A 25,198-nucleotide genomic window follows, 5' to 3' on the forward strand; every position below is an offset into this window, starting at 1 on the left:
GCCCGAAGAGCCTTTAATGTTACTCCAGGGTAAAGGGGAAGGTTTATCTTCCAACTACTTCAACGGCTCTCACACACATATATAACTAAAAGCATATATTTTATCTATCTACATATATGTATGCATTTGAACATGTATAACTAACATATACGTACGAAGGTGTACAAACACATATAAAATATATTTATCTCTGTTGTACATACGGATATTCACATAAACACTCCACTGTGATCCCCCCCTCCGTGCAATGCCTGCGCCGTGCCTCTAGGTGGACTCACATCCCCACTTTTTCCCTCTGCGCGTCCCCAGCGCCTCGACCTGCTGCTGCAGGATGAAATGCAGAGGCTTCCCGCTGCCCCAGCCTCCATTCAACAGGAGAGCAGAATCGAGACCCGGGAGAGGGGAGAAGGTTAAAAACATCAGGCAAGAGGGATGGAAAAGAGGTCTTGTTCTACAAGGATCTGTCCTCCTCCCTCCTTTCCTAATAGCTGCTGGGAGAACAGGTAAGGTTCAAACTCGTTCAAGCTCTCAGGCTGGCTCTTCGCTGCAGGATCACGTACTTGGCTGCTCTCCCCCGGCACCCCGGGATGATGGGCAGGGGAGCGGCCGGCACGCGGAGGGCCCGGCAGCAGGCTATGGCGGCCTACAGTTAACAGGGAGAGTCAGATCTGCCAGGTCAAGTGTGCCTGGCAGGCTGTCGTGGTCCTCTCCTGAGCATGGCGTGAGAGAGAAACCAAGGCCTAACGCTCCCGAGGGGCCATCACACGCCAGCCAGCTCTACCAACTCATTCAATGACCTGGTTGCTCTTTTGTCGACTTTGCGGATCTGCCATGAGGAGTCCGTTCTGGCCTCCCCCGCTGCCAGAAGAGGCGTTGGCACAGACAGCACAGGCCTAGTGCATACAGCCCTTGTCCCTCCCAGCCGAGAGAAAGGTCAGCAGGACACAAGCAAGCTCAGAGAGAAGGCAGACAACCTCTGGCCACGCGCTCACCTTCTTGGGCTCCCTGCCCAGGACTCTGTCTAAAATACTAAAAAATGTCAGAATGACAGAGTAATTCCAGCTGGCAGGGACCCCAGGAGGTTTCTAGTCTAACTTCCCACTCAAACCAGGGCGAGCTGTGAGGTCTTGTGCAAGGAGGGGACTTTCCTGGATTTTGGAAAGGGGGAAGGTTCCATTCTGAAGGGGGAACAACAGCCACCCCCCAGCAGTAGGTTTCTCATACTTGAAGACTGTTCTTCACCCTACCATATACCATCCAGGCTGGGATCTAGGAGACAGCCTCTCCCAACAGGAAAACTGCAGAACTATAGAACTTGTAGGGGAATAATGGGGATGTGCAGAAGGTCACGGGCAGATCTGTGGCCCCGGAGCTCCACGTTCTTATTTTATCTCTCTTCTCTCCTTCCCAAGACACCTCTCAAGGCCCTCCTTTGGCTCTAAATCTGCAGGAGAGTTTTGCTATTCCTAACCCAGGTCTTAATTTTCACCCACCGCTCCAAACATTAAGCACTCCATTTGTTTCATACTACAAAGAAATAAGCTGAAATCATACAACTTGCTTGCAGCTAGAGAAAGCTTCTCAAATGGTTTCAGGCCAATTCACCCCAGGTCTTCCTGACCTCTCCACTCCTCTCCCTTTCTCATTTGCCTCGCAGAGACTGAGGTGGAAAAAAGCAGGTAGTTCTTACCAGGTGGATAGAAACATGTTTCCCTCCCACAGTTCATGCCCATTTAGGCAGGGCATGAAAAGGAAAAAGAGAGATTCCCATCTCACTGGAAGGTAAAAACTCCAACCATATGCTCATAGACAAGCCAGCGGCCTCCCTGACCTGAATTCTCGCATCAAGAAAAGGAAATAACACACCTTCGGGGGGTGATGGTCTTGGAACAGAGGGAGGCAGATTCAGACTGGACATCAGGAAAAAATGTTTTACGCTGAGGGTGGTGTCACACTGGCCCAGGTTGCCCAGAGAGGCGGTGGATGCCCCATCCCTGGAAACATTCCAGGCCAGGTTGGCCGGGGCTCTGAGCAACCTGATCTGGTTGGAGATGTCCCTGCTCCTGGCAGGGGGGTTGGACTGGATGACCGTTGAAGGTCCCTTCCAACTCTAACCGTTCTATGATTCTATGATTCTATGTCCCTGCTCCTGGCAGGGGAGTTGGACTGGGTGGGCTTTAATGGTCCCTTCCCACCCAAACCCTTCTGGGATTCTGCCTAGACTGAAACCAAAGGAAAATGTTTTGTTTGTTGGTTTTCCGTTGGAGGCTTTTTCCCCCTGCAGAAAGAGCCAGGACTTCACCTCCCCTCCTTCCCAAGCAAGGCAAATGGAGGAAGCCGAGATGCCGGTTCCTGGCCTGGCAGCTCTAGGCAGCCGCAAACCGCTCCAGCCGCTCCCTGGGGCGCTCTGCGGGGGTCCCGTTCGCAGTCGATGCGGTAAGCGCAAGCCTTCCCCGCAGGGACCCCACCGGGCTTCGCAGGGCCGGCCCTGCTGCTCTTTCACCCCGGCGGGCCAACGCCCCCGCCGGCGGGTTCGGTGGCAGCGCGCCGCCCGGTTTCCCGGCACGCGCCGCAGGCTCTCGAGAAAAAGCTCTTCACCGTCCCCCCGGATCCCGCGTGGGGCCGGGCACCAGACCTCAGCTCACAACCGTCCCGCCTCCGACAGCGCGGCTTAAACAAGAGATTAAACCGAACGCCAGCTCAGCGAGGCGGCAGCCGCCCCCCCCTCCCGCCGCCGCCGCCGCCGCTGCCGCCGCACACCCCGCCCCGCGCTGGCGGCGGGCTCCCGGCGCGTCACGTGACGCCGCCCGGCGGGAGGCGGCCGCCCGCTGGCCCCGGATGGCGGGGACGGCGCCGCGCGCCGCCGCGTCACGTGCGCGTCACGTGACGCCGTCCCGGGACGATGAGGTCAGCGGCTGTGGGTCACGTGATCCTTGCCTACGCGCAGTGGGGCCGGGTGCAGATGGCGGACGCTGAGGCCGAGGCGGCGCCGCGGCCTGAGATGCAGCGGCTGGTGGCGGCGCTCCGAGCCCGCCTCTGTCAGCTGCAGACGGAGCTGCGCGAGCAGGAGGTGTCGGAGGCTTCGTCCCGAGCCTACTGCCGGGGCTTCTGCCAGGTAGGGGCCGGGCGGGGGTGGGCCGCGGCGCGGGCCTCAGGCCGGGGGCCGGGGATGGGATCGGGGCGGGCCCGGCTGGGCCTCCCCCCGCCGCGGCCTCCCCTGCCGCAGTGCGCGCTCAGCGCTGCCGGCGGCGAGGGGCTTCCGGTGCGGCGGCTCCGTTCTCCCCTCCAGAGCCACTGCGGCGCGGGGCTTGCGGCGGCGTGGGCGCCCTGCCCGGGGAGCGCCTCCGTGGGCGCCCCGCTGCCAGCCCGGAGCCGGGCCCGCTGCTCTGAGGGAGCCGTTCGCCTTTGGACTCCGGCAGCGCCTCGGGCATGGGCAGCCGGTAGCCCTCGGGAGGTTCTCTGGGGCGGGCGGGCCACGCCGCGTTTTCTCCGTGTGGTCTTGGCCCGCTTCCTAGACCTCCGCTTTTCTGTTCTTTACCTGCCTCGGGATCAAAACTAGGGATTCCACCTTGGTTGAGGTTTGCCGTGGAATAAGCAATGCCTGCTGGTTTGTGAAGGCCTGCAGTTCGCTTAAGTCACTGAATGAGCTTCTGTGGTCCTGTGATCCTGTCTGAATACTTGCTTAGTGCAGCTCAGGCTAAGGGTCAGCAGTTTCCAAATCGAGCCACTAACTTAGAGAAGAAAAACTGAACTTGATGAAAGTTACGGTAATGGAGATAACTGGGATAAATTCTTTCAGTGGTTAGTTAGTTTTTGATTCCCCCACACTATCACTGTGAGCTCTAAGGTTGAATACTTGTTGTTAGGTTGCTGGGTTGGAGATATGTCCCTGTTGAATCTGAAGGGATTATGGTTTCTAAAATAAAAAATAAAAATTAAAAAATCTGGTTTATGAGGTAGTTTAACCATACCTCAGCTGAAACAGCCACTGTATTTGAGTTGTGAATGGCAAAATAGGATGTCAATTGAGATAAAAAATCCTCCTGGTGAGTTGTAGATAAGTGATACTGCTGTTCACAGTCTTCCGTTTTACATCCACAGGTTGTGTACTTTGCCATACCCTTCTGGGAGGATGTTTAGCTCATCACTTACCAAAAGAAGAGAAGGAGGTTTTTTTTTTTTGTTAGATTTCAAAACCCCTGCTTCTCAAACTGCAGGATGCTGCTGCTGCATACTGCTGTGTATTTCCCAGGTGGAGGTCTGTGACCTTGCGTTTACATGGAGGCCAGTATGATGTGTGTGACTTTCTCAGTGTTTCAAGTTTTGCTAAAATTGTTTCCAGTGGCATTCATTGAGTCGGAACATTGAAGCAAATGCTCAGCTAATGCTTAGAAGAGGTAGTCAAGGTGATCGATATCTGTAGAGCTCCAGTTGCCCAAATTAGTTTGGTACAGATAAAGTTTTAGAGGTGCTTGATCAGTGGAGTTTGATGGAAGACAGTTCTGTTACCTAACAAACAAAAACCTCAAACACTGTCCCACAAAAAATGGGGCCTCTTTAGGTCTTTGTGCTGTTATTGAATGGTAGTCTTGTTTTAGGACACTGATAGGTAGTGCAGATAAAAATGAAAGGTCTGTCTTGGATTGCCATCGGTTTGGGACGTTTCTGATTGTGGTGACTGTACACGCAAGACGTACAGTAGAAAATGTGAAACTGCCAGTCTGTCGTGCAGCAACTTCAGTGGAGAATGAATCTGTGGTGTCACTGTGCAGTCAAACCACTGTGGTTAGGATGTGATTTTACATCTTGGTTTCTCCTTCTGACTGGGGGTGTTTGTGAGTGTTGCAGAGAGTTTGAGTGATACAAATAACTTAAGGTCTGCTCCTAAGTGGAATTTAAGGAGCTCAACTTAATTTTGTATTAATGACTTGGAGGGTACCACTGGCATCTTGTCATGAGCTTAGTAAGCTGCAGCTGAACATGCCTAGAGAAGCTGAATTTAGCTGGGTTTAAATATGTTCTTGGGAAGTAGCTGCCATGAGGGTAGCTGAAATACCGACGGATTTGCCCACCTGTGTGCACATCTGTGGTGTAATGCTGAATGGTGCTCTGCTTCGCTGTGGAAATCACCGAGGCTGTTGGGACGCAACGAACGGTGAACCGAATCTGTAGCTTTCCTGTGCTTTGAGCTGTCTGGGTGCTGTGTTTTACTGCATGTAAGCTTGTGCTGCCATGTGCAGTTTTCCAGTAGCTTTTCCTGGGAGTGATGCGGGGTGGCACGATTTCCTTCGAGATCCCTGTTTTTGAGCAGAGGAGTAAGGCTGGTGTCCAGGAGAACACAACAGAGAAACTCATGGAGCCTCAATAGTGCGTTGACTCCGTAACCTTATATTGTACAAGCGTGCGAATCTCTTGGGGAGCTCAGTGTGTACCCAAACTGCCAGCTAGAATGAACTGTGTGTGTTTGAGGTTGTGCTGTCGTAAGCATGAAGAGCAGTTATGAGTGAAGGTTGTAGGACATCAAAACACCCCAGCACCTGTCGGCTTTCTGAAATTGTTGAAGGTGACACGGTTGAGGGCTGTCAATCGCAATCGGGTATGTTTAAGAAGAGGTGGAAGTTTTGTTTTCTTAAGCAGAGACTTAAAGCTGTAATAGCAGGTCAGGCAACTTGGGCATGTTTAAATTGGTTCTGAGCAAAAAAAAAAAATCGGTGCTTCAGAAGAAATGCAGCTAAGCAGGTATTCCAGCATTGCAGCACATGAGGATCTGTGCAGTGGCGAGGACCTCGGCTGATCTGTAGATTATGCGGTAGGTGGATGTGTATGACCTCTGTTCTAACCCCGCTCGCCGGTCAGTTGCGTTGCTGTAGTCGTGTTACCGTTACGTGTTAGTTGTGTTACTGTAGGAGGGAGGATAGGATAAAGTGTTAACAGACTTAAAATGTTTGAATATTCTTTTCAGGTAATTAGACTGTAAGGTAGTAATTGCTTATAAAATTGTTAAATGACTGTTTATAAAGCACGTAGATTATACATTTCTGACAGGTTAAAAATTGTGTGATTTTTATCTTGTATATATGCATTGCTAGGAAAAGTCTGTAGTGGACTGCTAGAACCCCTTGCTTTGCTTGTGAAATAGCAGCAGGGCTTTTAAGAGCCTCTGTAATACAGTCATTGCGCGTTGCTTATTTGTCAGCATGCTGGTACTAATAGCACAGCAACGTTCAAGACTGTGTATCTTTGAAATTGAAGCTATTAATAACTCTGTTGCCTCGAATCTGTCTTATATGCTGAAACCATCCTTGCTCACCTATTTTGGGAGAAGTTTCTGATGAATGGCTACTTAACAAATTGCTAATATTAGCTGTAAGACTTGATCTCAATGCTAGGATCATTCAAGTAAGGGTGCAGTATTTTCTTGTAAGCTTATTTAATCTTAGGAAATATTCTACCATGGTTTATGGTTTACACAGACCAGATAGTTGATAATCTAAGTGTCTGTTAAAATAATTAAGCACTAACTTTGGCTTTTTTTAATAGATTGGTTTTAGTGGATGTATTTTTAGAAACATGCAGAGACTTGTATGTTTGGTCTTCTATTTCTGTAGTGGCTGTAATGACAGCGTTACTGCTGGGTTTACGAAGCATTACTTTGTTAGTCATCAATTGAGTATCTCTAGGGATTACAGCTTGACAGCCTTTGAGTGTAATTTAATGCTTCGAACGCCATATATAATTTGAGTTATATTATCAAATCCTCATTAACCTGTTAGAGAAGCACTTAGATTGGCTGGTTACTAGTCATTCATTGCTTCTGCTAATGGTCTTGATTACTTTTTTCCTGCTAACGGGCTACTGATTCTTAGATAGTATTTTTTAATATAATTTTTTTTTCTTAAATACTGCACAGTATTGTGCCAATCTAGTGAATGTCTGTTTTTTTATTTTTTTTTTTTTTTTTCACCTTAGGACTAGTGTTGTGTAGTTAGATCACTGACATAAGACCAAATAGTCCACAAAATAGTGTGTAGATGCCTGCTTCTTGCTGTGTTGGAAGTTAGACTTCGTCTGAGGAGTTTCTGGCCATTACAATGACTGCACTTCATTTTAGTAAGCTCATTGTAGGGTCTGTTCAGTAGTGTCTTCCTCCCAGTCATAATCTGATATGATCGTGTGTGTGTTTAAGGTGTTCAAATAAATTGGTTGTGTCAGAGTCCCAACTTGAAGTGGTTGGAAGCCTGATATGACCTGATCATCCTCCTAGGACAATTGGGCTTGTGTTGAATTATAGGTAGGGGGACTCTGAACTTTTTTTCCATACAGTCTTGGCCCTAAGGGTTCCACAAAGCACAATCTTTTTCATTGTTTTTTATTTTCTTCACAGCTGGCCTTAATCAGGATTGATACCTTGTTTGGTCTAGGGAGAGTACAACATGAGAGGGGTTTGTAACTGGTAAGAAAACAAGCATAACTGATCTGGAGCTGTAGGTGGGTGTGCATACAGAGAAGGGGTGTTTCTTGCGAAGGAAGTGTCCTTGAAGCAAGCTCAGTGCCCTGCTTGCTCTCAATGTGACTTTATAACCTGTAGAAAAATAACATGTTAGTGTAGTGAAGCTTTAAAAAGGTTGGGAGATACTACTGTTTTCCCTGTGCTGATTTTTGAAACTTATTTTCATTTCTCTTAGAACTTGCTAGATTTTTACATTGCTTCTTCCATACTGTGCCTGGATAATACAGGACTGCTATGGTCAAGCAGTGAAATGTAGGGTAATTCTGCGTTTGAAAAATGACTACATGATGGTCTGATCTGGGTTTTGTATCCCCTTCTGAGGACTTTGTGTTTGCTGTATGGGTAATGCATGTATCTTTAAAATATTACAGCTGGAATAATGTTCTTAATCTTGAACTTCTCGCCTATTTTTCTACTTTCTCACTAGTAATAAAGATTCCAGTGTTGCATATGTGGTTCTGTCTCCATGGCAGTTGTACAAAGGAAGCTGAGTGCAGACTTTCTCCCTGAATTTTTAACTTAACCGTTCACATTTCTGCCAATTGCATGTAGCTTACTCCCCAGAAGAATTTCTGATAACTTTGTCAAAAAAATAAAATAAATGACAATATTTTTGAATAAAAGGGAGAACTTCTGTTGAGGAGAAAAGCTATCATTTTTACATCTCCTTCAGAGTAAAAGCTTCTCAATTCCAGAATTCTTCCACTGTATATCCTTGATATTGCATATTGATACTTGCTTTTTAGACAAAAATGTGTTGTGAGAACTTCTAATGATATCTTATTTTCTTTCAGACACTACTTCAGTATGCTGGCAGTCGGGGTGCATCGGAACATATTTTACCTTTTTTGGAAGTATATCGACTCTCCATCCAAAGCTTTGCGAATGCACGACCGTACTTGACTACAGAATGTGAAGATGTTCTTTTGGTACTTGGCAGACTAGTGCTGTAAGTTTTAAGTTGGTACATTAATATTTTTTTTAAAAAGTATGTTTTATAAATGAAAGAGCGAGTTGTTGAAATAGTATATTTAATTTGACAATTTTTTATGATTTATTCTCTAGTAAATGTCTTAAGTACTTTTAAAATCATACAACAAAAATGTACTTCAGCATTTTGTTAATTAATGTGAACAAGTGGTAAGGCTTTGTTCTTCTGTATTTGGATAGTCATGCAGATATTAGGAGTGTTCTTGCTTAAGCATTCTGAAAGTTATTATTATTTTCTGTAGAAAAAGCTTAGTGTGGTCCTCATTAAACAGAAACTTTAGTAATAGATCTTCATGCCTGCATTAATAAAACTTGCTCTGCAGTTACTGCTGTCCCGTGTCCTCTCACCTGTAATGCAAGGTAGTTCTGAACATGTTCCTTTCTGAAGGATGATCTTTTTTGTTTTCATGGCAATAAAAGGAAGATCTGTTTTGTTTTCATGGCGATCTGAGTTGTGCACGTGGGCTATTGCTATAGGGTAGCAAAACAGTAGAGTAATGCAAGCCGGGTTCTTTGACAGGTGTCTGTAGACATGACTTAAAGCATAGCAGTTCTTTGAATAAGAGACAGAACTATTTTACAGTCCATCAGCTAAGCTGGAATAACTTCTAGCCCCTCAAAGTCTGTTTTAATTGCAAAGCAGCTGTTTGTAATTGAAGAGTGTAGCCTGAAGGCTTTCACATACCTTGGAGTGTAATCAGTTACTACCCTTAGCCTGAGAAGGATAACTTGATGTGCTGGTCATTCCTTGCTGGTAAGGTTTCATTTGAGGGAGGAGGGTGAAGATCTAGATCCTAGAATATAAAGATCATCATAGAATAAAAGTAGTTCTATGACAGTTTTCCAATGGGCTATTTTTTCTTTGTTATCAGTAGCTTGCTTGTTTTGTGGTCTGAAGCCAAGTGTTCTTTTTGAGAAGGATTTTGCAATGAATTCGTTGGTCAGATGTTGGGTTTTTTGTCATGTACTGACTTGCAATATAAATCAACAGCTCAGAACCAGATGTCTCCGTGTGATGCCTTCAAGATTTTTTTTTTTGAGTTATATATGAACTAGGAGTGATTATGTTTTGTTTTGTTTTTTTTTTCCTTTTTTTAAAACCTTCTGTCAAGAAGGAAAAACACATGACATCAGGATAAGTCTGTCTTAACTTCTTAATGTGAAAACTAAAGATTTAAACATCTAAATCATTTACCTGGTACATAATACATATATTTTTGGCAAAATATCTTAATTGCATTTACAGACTGTGGTCTGCAAATTTATGGATAAAGTATTCTCATCTTCATCATATTGTCATTAATTAGCTTGTGTATTCTCTGGTTTTCTACTCATGTCACTTACAAAGTCATGAAAGACAAACTTTTTATGCAGACCATCCATACCTGCAGTACTTTCTACATATTTTGCCACTGATAGACAATTTGGGGCGGGAATCCCAATTCTGTGTCAGAAATGCTTATCAAAATTACTTTTCTCTTGTTGAGAAAAATCAGAATATTCTGCTTCTGCTAGTACAATTTCTTCCATCTTTCAGTGTGGGGAGTTTGTTTGCTGTTGCCTTTATGTTCAGCAGACTTTGTGGTGGAGGACAGTAGAGAGGCTGACTCACTGAAATGTACCCTGTTGTTGTTATGATTACATTTGAGAGGAATCTAAAGAATGAGAAAGACAACGAGGGAGGTCGCAGATAGGGTGAAGTAAATGCCACACCTAAGTGAACTCTCCCACCGTGGTTTTTATGTAAGAGTTTCCAAGGGAGGGAGAGAGAAGTTAGAGCAGGGAATTAAAGATAAAAACCAAGTTCCGTGAGGGAGGAAGCCTGTTACCTGGTTAGGGACAGGAAAGCCTGCTGTACCCATGTAACTTGTTTCTGGGGAGACAGTTGTGTTAAGCACAGCTGTCGTATGTGCTATGTATTTTCAGACTTGAACCCTGATGAGGAATGAGATGAGCAAGCTCCCTGTTTTAAAGCGAAAGTGCTCTATTTTACTATTGAAATTCTCCTTCCCTTCCAACATCCCTCCTGGAGAAAGGGGAAAGAACTTCCTTCTCCTGACATCCTTCTCAGCAGGGTGAGGCAGTAACAGCAAAACTCAGTGTGCTGTGGCTTTCCCTGCGGCGTGACTGGGTCAGCTGTGTGTTCACAGTAAATAGCGCATGGTGTAAAGACTGTGCGCCCACCTAAGAAACATGATGCTGATGCAGTGTGAGACCTTACTGATCCACTGTCTAACCTTAGGAAATAGAATGAAAGCTTGGAGTAGTTGCTCTTCTAGTCTACAGCTTTGGCAAATTATTGTGGGGAGACAGGAATGTTCTTCTTGGCTGTGGCTGTGAGGGGACGTACCTGCTTTGGTCAAGTGGAACTCAGAGTGTGTGTTTCCACGGCCACAAAGCACACCACGTTCCCCTCACCTCCTAGTATTGCTATACCAAAGGTGTTGCCTCTACAGAAGAATTAATGATGAAGTAGCCATACTGAAGGTGTCTTTTACTGAGATTTGGTTAGCTGGCTATGCTTGTGAATCGTAGGAAACCCTTGAATCTGATTGTTCACTTGAGCTTCTGAGAGTGCTTTTTTTTTTTTTTTTTTTTCCTGAGGATGCTGTATGAGGGGGAAGCTGCCATTCGTGTTACCATCAGTATCAAAATGTTACTTGCATTTGAAAATGGTTTATATGGTCCTAAGATTAATAGATTAAAGTTAACAACATAGAAGGAATTGTTCCTAGTTCACCTTGTGTTTACCAGTAGCTAATGTTTGACTGCTTTCTACTTTTTCCTGTTTGCTGTGATGGCACTGGTCTGAAATTTACCATTTCCACATCTTCAGGAAGGTGTCTGTATGCTTTTTCAACCACAAAAGGGAAAGATATCTGAATATCATCTGGTCTAAGTAGCAAAACCAAATTCAACTGATTGGACCAGCCTACCTCAAACTTTTTGAGCTGTATCTTACCTACTGATTGTACCTGCTGAATCTCACGCGTGTTGCTTCCAGGGGGAGTGTGCTTGCTTCCTGTGAAACCTCTGTGAGGCAGCACATGTGATGGTTTGCTGCTTTGTCTAACAAAGCATTTCTCAACCTAATAAACTTGTCGTTCGATTCACTGACTTGCAATTACCGCTCTGCTGTCTGTCCTTAAAAGCTAACTCAACAAATGGAGGACAACAGGTGAACTACTCCTGCTGATCATCAGATGTATAATTAGCTATCTTTTTAACTCTAAGAAGCTTAGGGTAGGAAAAGTTTTCTGATACAATCTAAAGATGAACACAATTCTAAAAGCTTTTAGAATTTCCGCCTTAAAATAACAGTCAATTAGGTATAAAGTGATTACAGAATCATTATATGCAAATAATGTGTTGATTTTTTGCTCAGAGTTATTTCTTTGCAAATAAAGAAATTCAAATCTAGGAGGCCTTCTCCTGAAAGATATTTTGAAATTGAGTGTTTGAGAAGAAGGGGAGTTTTTAATAATGGAAGCATTCAAGCACATGTTACAGTTTATTTGCAAATATTGTGATTGAAGTTTGGAATTTAGTTTTGTGTGGTAGGTGTTGTGGTGGTGCTGGTAAAGTGGGGTAGAAAGGCTTGACTTCATTAAGTGATCCTGGTATTTTGATTTGTGGTCTTAGCTATGATACCTAAATTCTGTTTAGTTGATTTGCAGTAAAGAAGGAAATGGGCTTTCAGGGATAGAGGTGCATTTTGAAGTGTTGTATAAAAAAAGACCAAAAGGAAGAATTAAGCTACACAGCAGTCCAGCTTCCCTACTTCTCCTGCAGTAGGGAAGGCTAACTAGTCTTTATGAAGCTGTGTGAGTCAATTCTTAAAACAAAAACTTAGGCAACTGACTTAGAATTTGTTGTGATTTTGTTTAGTGAGGGGGGCCTAAGGTGGCAGCTTCTGTAGGAAACTGCTAGAAGTCGCTCCCCTTTGTTCAGTGGACTTGGCCGGGCCTAGGGCAGACCCGCTGCTGGCCAAGGCCGAGCCAATTGGTAGCAGAATGTCCCGTGATAACGCCTCTGCGATAATGGATTTAAGTAGGGGAAAACAGAAAAAAAAAAAAAAGAGAAGATGTGAAGAAGCTGAGCGGGGGCAGAGGCGCAGAGGGGGAGGCGCAGGCCTCATGGGCCTTGCAGGCCTCACCCTCTGGCCTCCCGCCGTGCGGCGACTGGGCCCAACTCGGCCCGGCCTGGCTGAGAGAAGTGGAGAGGAGATGAGAAGTGAATAAGATGTAAAAAGGATCCCGAGAGCCATCTGCCAGCCTGTTGTGAGGAACGGCTGCAGACGCCAAGGTCAGTGAAGAAGGAGGGGGAGCAGTAATGCGGCTCCTGGCCAAGATTCCCCTGCACCCTGTGGTGAAGACCATGGTGGAGCAGGTTGTCCCCCTGCAGCCCGGGGAGGCCCACGGAGGAGCAGAGATCCCCCTGCAGCCCATGGAGGTCCATGGAGGAGCAGAGATCCCCCTGCACCCCATGGAGGCCCACGGAGGAGCAGAGATCCACCTGCAGCCCAGGAAGGACCCACGCCGGGGCAGGTGGGTGCCTGAAGGAGGCTGTGGCCCGTGGAGGCCCCGCTGGGACAGCCGTTCTGGAGGGACTGCACCCCGTGGAAGAGATGACCCACGCCGGAGCAGTTTCACGAAGGACTGTGGCCCGTGGGAGGGACCCCACGCTGGAGCAGGGGAGGAATGTGAGGAGTTCTTCCCCCAACGAGGAAGCAGCGACGTAAAACGTGTGATGAACTGACCGCAACCCCCATTCCCTCTTCCTCCCTGTGCCACTCGGGGGGGCAAAGGTAGTAGAGATAATGTTAAGCCTGGGAAGACTTTAAGGATTTTCTCCCTGTCCTGATCTCAAACCTGGAGCCGTTTTTCCTTATATTATCTCTCCCTATTCTCTTGGAGGGTGGGGGGGGAGTGAGAGAGAGACTGTGTAGTCTGGTCCCAATCGGGGCTGAACTACGACAGAATTCTATTATTTTTCTGGCAAGGAAATTCTGCTGGGAATATTCTGCATATTACTTTTGCAGTTGTGCTGTGAGTTGTTTTACATGGTGGCTATACTCCCAGAGCTCCAGATTTCTCATGGAGTGGTTTCCAAACTAGAGTGCTTGGTTTTGGGATCCTGAGAAAGACTTAAGGACTCACAACAGAAGAATTTTTTATTTTTGGTTCAGCTCAGTCCTGTGTTACTACAACAGATGATAACTCAAGAGGCATAAATTCAGTCCTTTTGTTTTCATAGGCTGTCATCTCACTCTGTATCTGCAATGCTTTGAAAAATCTAATTTCAGATTTTTTCACTATCCCTGTAGCATCTTAAGGGTTAAGTACAGAAAAAAGATTTGTGAAATCTTACGTTGCCATTTTCTTTAAATCTGCTATTTTATATAACGATTATGATGTATATGAAAAAGTAATATTCTAGAAAAAGTATTTCTAGAAGTTAAGAATGGAAGTAGATAGCATGATTTTTTGTGGGTTTTATATTTTTTTTTTTAAATCTGAAAATAGAATTCAGATGCTGTGAAAATGTGTAAAGTTGTTTTTGATAGTCTAGTAGCAACCACCTGGTTCTGCACATCTGGATTGGTGAATTAGCTTGTATTGCTAGACTTGAGTTCGTGGGAAAAGGATTTTTTATAATTGGAAGTGATGTTTTATGCTTATATATTTTCTTTATAATAAAAAGTATTTATTTATTTTATAACATTGAGACCTGTGACAGTTGGAATATCTGGCAGTCTTGTTGCCCACTTTTTCATGGGCATAGTAATGATTGAGATTCTGGTGCCTGATGATGTCAGTAATTACTGAATGACAGTGATGAAGGCTGTCATATTTTCTGCCTAATAGAAGTATTTAGAGCTTTTGCAGGCCTAAACCTCTGTTTAAAAGTTTGAAGGAACAGGATTGGGCAGTGAAGTCAAACTTCTGAAATGTGAAAAGAATGACCAGATGTTAATTCTGTATCAGTCCGTTTGTGTGTATGAACGCTGAATCTGGATAAAAACTGATCAGGCATAGCACTTTGCAGGTAACTGATGTGTTTATCAACAGTCAGGAGGAAGGGGGAAAGGAAAGTCATTCTTTTTAGGTACTAAGCAGTTTTGAAACTCGTTTGCTTTATGGTCATCTCTTCCTTTTCCCTTTCTCCAAGCTCGGCTCTTCTCTCTATGGTAAGACTGAATGTGTTGTCCTCTCATTCTCCCATTTAATATTTGGGAGTTCTGAAGAAAAAGTAGCATGAGTTGGAACTATCTTAACAGTGTAGGTGTAGCTTATAGCAATTACTCAGTGCATTTATTATATGTGGAGACTTAGACCAGTTTTCTTTTCTGACATTGTCATGATTTATGAAAATGTTTTTGCTGTGTGTAAATCTTGTCAATCTCTAGTTAGAGTGTCACAGTTAACACACTGTCATAGTTCAGCCCCGATCAGGACCAGACTACGCAGTCTCTCTCTCGCTCCCCCCACCCTCCGAGAGAACAGGAGGAGATGATATAAGAAAAACAGCTCAAGGTTTGAGATAAGGACCGTGAGAGATCCTTAAAGTTACCGTCACGGGCAAAACAGACTCGACTTGGGGAAAACTATTCATTTATTTCTAAAACCAGCAGGAGAATGAGACAGGGAACAAGATAACCTCCCCCCACCCCTCCCTCTTCCCAGGCTTAACATTATCTCTCCTACCTTCCCCTCCCGAGCGGCACAGGGGGGAATGGGGGTCATGGTCAGTTCATCACGCGTTGTTAAATGCCACTATATCATTGTCGGGGGAAGAACTCCTCACATTCCTCCCCTGCTCCAGCGTGGGGTCCCTCCCATGGGCTGCAGTCCTTCGTGAAACTGCTCCGGCGTGGGTCATCTCTTCCACGGGGTGCAGTCCCTCCAGAACGGCTGTCCCAGCGGGCCCTCCATGGGCCACAGCTGCCTTCAGGCACCCGCCTGCCCCGATGTGGGGTCCTCCACAGGCTGCAGGGGCACAGCCTGCTCCACCATGGCCATCACCACGGGCTGCAGGGGAATTCTGGCCAGGAGCCGCATTGCTGCTCCCCCTCCTTCTGCACTGCCCTTGGCGTCTGCAGCCATTCCTCACAACAGGCTGGCAGACTCCTCTCAGGATCCTTTTTACATCTCATTCACTTCTCATCTCCTCTCCACCTCTTGCAGCCGGGCTGGACCGAGTCGGGCCCAGTCACCGCCCGGCGGGAGGCCAGAGGGTGAGGCCTGCAAGGCCCAGAAGGCTTGTGCCTCCCCCTCTCTGCCCCTGCTCAGCTGCTTCACATCTTCCCCCCTCTCTTTTTTTCCTGTTTTCCCCTACTTAAATCCATTATCACAGAGGCGTTATCACGAGACATTCTGCTACCAGTTGGCTCGGCCTTGGCCAACAGTGGGTCCGCCCTAGGCCTGGCCGAGTCCACTCAACAAAGGGGAGCGACTTCTAGCAGTTTCCTACAGAAGCTGCCACCTTAGCCACCGCCCCCCCCCCCCCCCCCCAAAACCAGAACACACATTTAGTTTGATTGGGTCAAATTGTTCTGTCAGCAGTTGGGGTTTAGGTGATCGGTACATCCCATACAAGGTTAGATGGCCCCTCTTTCAGAACAATATAGGCGGTAGTCCTGCTGTTGCTTTATCTCCTAGAAAACAGTGATTCTTGTTCTCCGAGACTTTTCCCTGAAGTGAGATGGATGTGCTAAATACATACAGTTGTTTCCTTTTTGTTCCTGAAGAGGGATAGCGTTGACCTGATAGTCTAAATGAGGGAGTGTCAAGTAGGTGTTTCTTTCCCTTCCTTCTGTTTTTGGAATCTGAACTTATATATGGAATATATAGATCTCAAATTTGCTGGATATTTCAGAGATGTTAAAACTTTCTGGACCCTTCCCACTCTCCTGAATTTTCATTTGGAAAACCTGATATGCAGCAGAAGTTCACATGCCACTGTAATGTAAGCCCTATCAATCATTGAAAATAGGACATAAGAAACTTTTCTGGGTATAAAATCAAGACTGAGTGACTAGTGTCCTATTTTTAAGCATGAGCTTGGCGTAATGAAGAAATAAGAGGATGTTCTCCACTTGTGTTGTGTAGATAACTGAGCAACACAAATACAGCAACTCCATGAATTAATGAACTGGGAATTTTACAATCTGATCTGTTTAACTCTGACTTTAGTCTGAACATCAATGTCAGTGGGATTTTTTTGATTTGGTAAGCTCTTGAGCTTGTTGCAATTCACATCGTAGGTATTTGAATGCTTTTCCCTGCCCCGTGCTGTCAAAGACTCATAAGGTGTTTTTAGGAATCTATTCTGTGAGCCCATTTTTGTGCTAACATGCCTCTTAACTTAGCTTGTCAGTCTGTTGCTTTTAGGATACTGTTAGGGGTCTGTTCTCCAGGTCCATTTCTGTGCTGATGGCTGTGTCTTCTGTCAAGCTCTCTAGTTTTATTTTCTTACATATATCAGCACTGAAACTTTAAGTTGGGTGAAGCTGGCTTGCTTTCTCATCCTGACAAAGAGACAATGCTGGGGTCAAATGAGGTTTTTTCAGAATAGATATTAGGATTCCTTTGTGAGAGAAAAAAGCAGAAATTATCTGATGCAGTGTTCCTGACCCATGTTGGACAGACTATCTTGGATTATAAGAGTAGCTGCAATCCTATCCTAGCAGGACTGTGCGTAGTAAAAAGGAGCGCTGTTTCATGCCTTGTTCTAGGGCTGTTTCTGGCCTTGAACTGATTTCTGCAGTCAAACAAGTTACTAGCATTTTTTAATCTGAATGCTAAGTAATATATGCCACAAATGTTATTTAACGTCACAAGAGAATGTGTTCAGGCTTGCTTACTTGCCTCTTACTTTTCCAGGAGTTGTTTTGAGCTACTGCTTTCAGTTCCCGAAAGTGAATTGCCGCATGAGGTGTGGTTGGGCTTCCATCAGTCCATACAGGTAAGTGTTCTGAATTGCTTTTTTCAAATTCACTAGCTTGTTTGTTTGTTTTTTTAATTTAAAAAAACCCAAAAAACAAAGGCTGCTGTAATGCTTCTCTTCTTCTACCCTTCCCCTGAATTCTGCCTGTCCTGCTTTGCTGATCTAGGCAACCAGGATTTCTGAGCAGGAAGAAGCTGACTGCAGTAACAGTATTGGCGGCCTTAGGCCCAACGGCAGGTTTATAACTACACAATCAATGGCAACTGCAGTAAGGGAACCATAGCAAATCTTGATCTGTCTGATGGTTTGTGTGAGAGAAGGACTAAGATGGAGGGATGTAGCAGCTCTGAGGTATTAATTTGAAGATGACTAAAGAGCTTTTGTGGAGATCTGAGTGGCCAGTTAGTATCTGTACTTAATTTGAGAGGGATGAAAATAGTGGGACAGGTCTTTAGTCCAGGTGGTTCCTAGAAGTGTTTTGTCTGAGGTGGTGCAGAAACAAGCTCATAATGCTACTGTTCCTACACTCAGATGAAGGTAGCTACTGTAGACTGTGTAGGAGGAAAAGATGTTTTCAAGGTTTTAGTCTGAAGGTAGTACCTAGCTGGCTGCAAGGACTCGTGTTCCTCATGGAGCTGAAAGACAAGAGTGGTAGTCTTGCTGTATTTACACTGATGGACCCTTCCACGACCAGGGAGGGATCTGTTGCTGCTGTTGCCTGTTCTGGTTTTAACTGTGACTGATGAAATTGGAAGCCAATGTCAGTTGTAAGTTACTAAAGTGAAGACTTTGGCAGGAGGTAGTTGGAAGGAAGTGAACTTAGACCTTGCTACTGTGCTTGTGTAGACCTTATCCCAAGGCTTTATACACACGTGACTGGGGGTTTCCTCAGTCCCTGAGGCTTGGTGGCTGCTGCTGCAGTGGCTCTGAAGATACAGGTGTTTGTTTCACCTGCAGTCAGGGAAATTGCAGGTGTGGAAACTCTTCAGTAAACTGAAGATGAATAAGCTTTGCTTCTAACTGAGAGAAATAGACTAGTAGAGCTTTGTAGTCCTGCTAGTAGTGGAAGGGACTGAGGTGGTTTGTGACTGGTGACTTAAGGTGTGTACAGACCTCCTTTGCCTGAAATACTGTGCAATACTTACTGTCTTGGCAACCCTAAAAACAGTTGGATGTGGCATGTCCTTGGTAGTAGAAAGAAGTGCAGTAGGTACAATTTAAATCCTGTGGTCTTAGTGATTTGTCCTTTATTTTGAGTGCTGGTATGCAAGTCCTGTGACTCCTCCCTTAGTGACTGTGGCAGATCATAGTGGACACTGCAGCACTCCAGAACCAAGTTTGAAGGTGTATCAGATTATTTTGACGCTACCCAGCTATGCCACCTGTTACACATAGTCTGTAGCTGTTAGCCATGGTGTTACAGAGGCTTGGTCTGTGCTCCCAGCCCATTCATTTGCCACGAACAGGGTTAGTCAGGCACAGGTTCATCTTTTGTGTAAGGACTGATGGAAGAAGTTGAAACTTAATGTTTCCAAGGTAGCTTTTGAATTCACTTACCCAGTCATCATGGGATTAAGAGTCATAGAATACTAGGTTGGAAGGGACCTCAAGGATCATCTGATCCAACCTTTCTTGGCCCAGCACCCTGTTCAGCCAAGTGCCCAATGTTGGGGAATCCACCACTTCCGTGGGTGGAAAACTTTTGTGACATTGTAGTAGTTGCTGATTGTTTTTTGCTGAAAAATCCTGGTATCTTCAATAAACTGTTCAAGGATTGTATTTTCTCTTTAACTTTGTCCATAGACTCTTACTATATTATGCTTTCCTGACTTCATCTAGAATGAAATGCTTTGTGTCCCTCTCTTCAAGACCTGTTTATGATGTCCTAACTTAATGAGCTCTATATACTTAAATTTTGCATTAGATTTCTTCAAAGACTTCTGAAGTATTCATGGTAGATTTTTGAAAATATTTCCATTTATTCTTTGGTAGATCCAATAGTGAAAAGTTCAGCTGAGCATGTAGGATAGAAGTAGAGTGTATTGTCGGTAGTTAGTTAGTTACCCTACATATGGCGGTGAATTTAGTGTTTGGTATTTCAGTAACAAACTGAAACAAACTGACTCAGTTCTGACTCAGCATATCAGTTGACTTGTGTAATAGGCCCCTTCTTTGTCACCTTCTAAGGTTCTTCTTTCATCCCTTAAAGCAAAGGTGCTGAAATGTGGATGATCCTCGTAACTGCTAGCTCTGTACTGCATCCTGAATCCTTCAGATCAGGGAGGAGTTGCTGTTGGGAAAACATCGCTTACGTTGGATGTCTGGATCACAGAATATCGTAATCTGAGGGACAGCAGTCTTTTCAGTAGTAGTACCTCACCCTTGTCCTCGTCGTATGATGATAATTTTTTTTTTGTCAGCTACATCTTGTTCCAGCAGTGGCAGCAGATAAGTGGTCTGTTCTGTCTTTCTGTGAGGCAGTGGCTTCTGGCTCCTCAGAATATGCAGCTCCGTAGCAGAGGGACTTGGGAGAAGTATTGCTAAGGCAATGAATCTCAGATAGTGTAATGTGCCGTTACAGAATCTGCTTGGATGGTCTTTGGCACTTGCAGGTTGCTGAGTGCTTGCTGGGGCCGGAACGGGTATAACCCTGTCCTGTCAGTGGGAAAGGTGACCTCTTACACTAGGAGCTGGTGTTTCCCTTTGTTTGCCTTTCGGAACTGTGCAGAGCTGAAAATCCTGTTTGTAGTTCAATCTTCTTCACTGATAAATATCTTGGGAGTTGCTGAAACAGATATTTGGGGGACACCGCTGTATATAATATGTGCTGAGAGCTCTCTGTAGCTTCCTGGAGTCATGTGTCCTGCAGTACATTTTAAGTACAGCGCAGCGCTGGTGATTTAAGAGGTGATTCTTTGTCTCATGTTTGTTAAACTGTTTCTCAGGAGTAAGAGCTGGGAAGGTTTGAGTTAAATGCTTTTATTCAAATGAAGCCAGGGAATGACATAAATTCTTAAGACTTGCAGTAAAATTGTTACATTTCTCTTGATTGTTAATGCTTTGTTGAAGCTCTTGGTGAAGAATCTGAACATATAAATGATACCCTCAAAGGAAATGTAGGCTGGTTACCAAAGGTCTTCTGATAACAAGAACTCTTCTGATTCGGCTTTTCTTCAAGGAAACATGCCGTTTAAAAGATGTGGTGTCCTATCTCCTCTTAAAGTTATAACTGAAGAGCCTGACACTCTTGCTGGTCGGTTTCACATCTTTCCAAGGTGTAACCTATGTACTGAGTGCCTTCTCAGAGCGCCAGAGCTCAGTAAAGCTCATTGAGTTCAGCCTTCTAGGTGAAATTCAAAGTCATGGGCTGTTAAATGCTGGTGGTTTTTTGGACTTAGTCTTTGACCTGATCTGTGACCTGATCTGCACTTGAGCCTGATGCAGGTTAAAGCTGTACTGTTGGTTATGGGAGGGGAATGCACAGTTGATGCTCTGGCAGCCTGTTGAAATAACCGAGCGCGTGGTGCTGTGCAGTTGAGAGAGGTCAAAAGTAGAGGTTGTGAAAATGGCCTTGTATTTATTTTGTGGGTGAGATACAGTATCCCTTCTACCTGCACACCCGCGATTGTTTTCTTAATCACCCAAATCTGAGGATAAAACAATATACGTAGACTTCCTGTATGATCATAACTGCCACACAGAAACTCTGGGCTGCGTTTGCGTACTTGATAGATATAAATTTAGATCAGTTTGTTTTCCACTGACATTTTTAAAGCTGTTCTGAGGCTATAACTTGAGCATCTTCTGGCAGCAGCACTGACTTAATGCTTAAGTCTGTCGTTCCCTGCCTGATTCTACTGTCATGCCATTTAGCTGTGTGTAAAGTGGAGAGTTGATCGTGCTTTAATTTTTAAAAACAAAACAAAAAACCCCACAATCCTACTCTGAGGCTTTCTGCTGAATTTGATTTCCTGATCCGGCTTGCACAGGAAGGAAAGACTTGAGAGCAGGAACAGCTGTGTGAGCATAAGGATTGCTTAAGTGATATTTTCAAATGTTTAAATGCAGCCTGACACGCTTGTGTGTTGTAAATCGTGTATTAGTCTCTCAGTGCTGTGACTTGAGAGTAGTTTGAGCTCTAGTTAAGAATATATAAAGTCATTTGCATCTTAATGGTGTATATGTGATACTCCAATTTTTTTTTGACCTTGTGAGTGACATTTCAGACTCAAGGCCAGAAATTTGCATCTGCAAATTAGCACCAACTCTTCTCCTGATATCAACAATTGATTTTGAGGTAGTCTCACCAATGGCTCACTTGCTAGTTTTACTATCATTTTCAGAAGTAGCTTAGTCTTTAATACCTGATTTTAGTTAGCAAGTATGCTAGGAGCTAAGAGTTGGAACATGGTTACAGCAATTACCTAAAAATAAAAACAATCAACATTGGGGCAATATTTACAGAAAATTTTGGCTACTGCTAAGGAAGAGGAGGTGATTAAAGTTATCAAAACTGCTCAGTTGTTGCATTCAACTACGAGGCTTTTAACTTTGATGCTTCTTAGAAGGTGGGAGTCTGCACTATAGTTCTGCGTTTGGAGAGGTCTCCCGTACTTTTTCACTTACTTCTGATGTTAGTTTGGTTCTTTATTCTTGCAGTCAGAGAAGCTAGTGTAGGGCAGAAGCACTGACTCCCACTAAGTCTGCTTTCACTATGTCTGGTACATGAATATGCAGCCCTCTGAAAGCGTCTGTTGTGGAAGAGTCATGGAATTCACTGGAACTGGAAGGTAGCTCGGGTCATCTGATCCACCACTTCGCTCAGGATAAGGCCTATCTTGAATCAGGTTGCTTACGGTCCTGCCCCACCAGGTTTTAAATATCTCTAAAATGGAGATTGCACAAACTTTGGGTAGCCCTTTCAAAGTGGGGATACAAGTGTTAGTTATACTGCCCTTTAATTTGAGATTTACTAAGTAGTATGTCTGACAGTATGGTTTTAGAGCTATTCACGAGGAGTCCTTTAAGAAACTCCTGACGTTGTTACTCGTGACAGCTGTGGCCCAGTCTAAATTAGGCCTTCACTGCAAGAATATGATTTTCCCGTTATGAATCTTTTGCTAGAAATAAAGCTTCATTCCTTAGTGGGTAAACGCTTCACCCGAGAGTTCAATCCAAGTTCTCCTGTGCAGAGATTTGTGGAGTGCAGTTTCCTGCTGTATGGGAAAGGAAATAGATAGTTATATTAAAACATTGAAGTTGGTCTGAAATTAGCATCTGATATCTGAGACTGAACATCAGTATCTGATTTGTTAAAGGGCCTCTAATCGTTAAATGCAAAGATGCCCTTTGTTGTAGATGGTTAATGGGAAAGTCTTGGGTATTTTCATGGCAAATTCACTTGGTTATAGAAGGTAACTGAGGAACCTGAAAAACAAGTCTTGTGTGTTGTGATGTGGAATGCGGTTTATTCCTCTCTTTTGACAGCCTGTGATACAAGGCTCTTTGGTTGCTCTGGTATTCCCAGTGGTCATAGCATTCGCCCCTTTTAATTCTGATGATTCAGAACATGGAATTGATTCTGGTGTATATACAGAATACAGTAGAGGCTATCAAAAGCAAACCCAAGGTTAATAATAGTGTTAAAAGTGCTGCCAACTTCAAACACAGATCACTAGAACTAGGGCACATTGTCACATATCAAACTAATTCTTGAACTTAAGATGTGTTGTGACTAATGTGAGAAGCATTTTTACTGAACCTGTAGCCACAAATTGCCTACAGTTGTTTGTCTTCAATTTGCCAGCATTAGGACGTTTTGTGTGGTGATATTTTAATTTTTTCAGTGGGAGTCACCCTAGATTGGCTTTCCTACTAGGAACATTAAGTGCTAGAATCTGTTTCCAGTTGCTTTTTCTTCTCCCTTAGACTCTAGACTTCTTTCCATGTGTAACATCTCTTTTTTTTCTTCCCTCTTTCAATCCTCAGATTTACAGAATTAAAGGTGATAGGGCCTTGATCACTCTGAGTATTGTGCTATGTGTACAGGTTTGGTGGATGAACTTCAGCTGGAGACCTGTTCAGTGTAGAGGGTCTCTGGGTCAGCCTTCAGAACTGTCAGGATCAGAAATCCCTGGATCTTAGAGTAAATGCGTTGGAGATACACCATTTCCTTTGAAAATAATCTATCTGTATCCAGTAGAAGGATGTTTTCATCTTAATAAATGAAATTATTCATGATTCAGATTGGATTGTGAGTGTTGTACGGCAGTCTCTGCTGCTTATATTATATTTTACTTTAAGTTCCCTGAGACTTCTTGCATCTCTGACCACTGCAAAACCTGCGTCTTCTATGACCCCAGCCTCACCGTTTTGGTAGAGGAGAGTCCTTTCTGAGCCTCTCGCATTGCACTGCTTCTTATGTAGCTTAAGGATGTCTTTCTCCCACTCCTCTCACATTCCTCAGATTATCAAGCAACGGCTTTGATAATAAATTGGGAGGCTTTGCTGTAGAATTAGAGAAGTGAAAAGACAACGTACTGTTAAAATCCCAGTGCAAACACATCAAAACAGTAAGGACTTAGAAGAATGGTGTGAAATTATTAGAGTACAGTCAAATGTTAGGACAGGTAATGTAAAATTACATTGGTTTACTTTTTAGCAAAGACTTTTAATGACTTTTTTACTTTTTGTAGGATTCGCATGATGCTTTACTGGAATTTGGGAATAACAACCTCCAAATATTGGTCGATATCACAAGGGAAGGAGTATGGAAAAATCCAGTTCTTCTTAAAATTCTATCCCAGCAACCAGTAGAAACTGAGGAAGGTAAGAATGTGATTTTTAGATGTTATATGTGGTTATTAAGAAATTACTTTGGTGGGGGACTAGTGATTTGAAGTCAGAAGATAATTGTATTTTAAGTTGTGTTGTGCAGTAGCATTCGCATGTTGCTGAACGATACTTATGATGAAACTGTCTCACTGGCACTCTGAATAATGTGTCCTTGCTTGGCCTATACTCTCCATCGGTTTGAATATTTTGAAACTTCATTTTTAAAAAGAGTTATTTCTTTTTTCCATCATAAAAATACAGAGATTTTACTCTCCAGGTAGGTTGTTCTTCATAACTTCGTGCTTTTAAATGTTTTCCTGAATGCTTCACAGGGAGTTGTCTATGTCCACACCTTTCAGAAGCATAAAAGATACATGTGGAGGTGCTACCTGAGTGTGAAGGTTTCCTTTTATTAAACTCTGGGCTGGGAAGCTCATTGTGTTCAGACTATGGAAATAAGATCTTGAATCAGAAAATTGAGAGCTGAGGAAATTCAGTTTTGACATCACTTTATATAGTTTTAAATCTCTTCTCTTAAACGCTCTTCTTTTACTTACTGAAGTTTTTTTTTATCTATTAGTGGTACCGTTAAGTACTTACAGATCTTTTTTTCAGCTGTTCCATTAACAGTACATGAGACCGTAGTTTACCTCAGTGGTAATCTAAAGTTAAAAATAATACAGAAGGGAAAAAGAGCTTAAAATAGTTTCTTAAAAATTAAAGGAGCGCAGAGTTTTTAAGTCAAGCTTTCTTCCATAGCAGAAGCCTTCTTTCTGGCTTTGGGTAGTCTCTCTTTTGAGTTGTGTCAAGTTAGTACTTTTTAATGAATAAATGAGAAACACACTAAGGTTATTGAGAGGATATGCTGCTTCCCTGTGCTAGAAAACATTAAAAAGAAGCAGCCAAGAGTGGACT

At 44.0% G+C, this 25,198-nt stretch overlaps 1 protein-coding gene across 4 annotated transcripts in view; it reads left to right on the top strand.

Annotated features, from left to right (window-relative positions):
* Positions 1 to 2,902: 2,902 nt before the first annotated feature.
* RLF (RLF zinc finger) overlaps positions 2,903 to 25,198 on the top strand; it is a 49,531-nt gene continuing 27,235 nt past the window's right edge. For 2 of the 4 annotated variants that reach the window (XM_086764815.1, XM_086764817.1), the window contains exons 1-4: positions 2,977 to 3,115; positions 7,385 to 7,453; positions 8,305 to 8,459; positions 24,145 to 24,277. Coding sequence is in view for 2 of the 4 variants with exons in the window: in XM_086764812.1 (XP_086620938.1) it covers positions 2,903 to 3,115; positions 8,305 to 8,459; positions 17,386 to 17,467; positions 24,145 to 24,277 (583 nt within the window). In the remaining 2 variants the exon portion in view is untranslated. Of the gene's footprint in view, positions 3,116 to 7,384; positions 7,454 to 8,304; positions 8,460 to 17,385; positions 17,468 to 24,144; positions 24,278 to 25,198 lie in introns of all 4 variants that reach the window. The other 2 variants (XM_086764812.1, XM_086764814.1) reach the window with 2 other exon arrangements.

This window comes from Chlamydotis macqueenii, chromosome 22 (genome assembly GCF_036417535.1).
Source record: "Chlamydotis macqueenii isolate bChlMac1 chromosome 22, bChlMac1.mat, whole genome shotgun sequence".
Lineage (NCBI taxonomy): Eukaryota > Metazoa > Chordata > Aves > Otidiformes > Otididae > Chlamydotis > Chlamydotis macqueenii.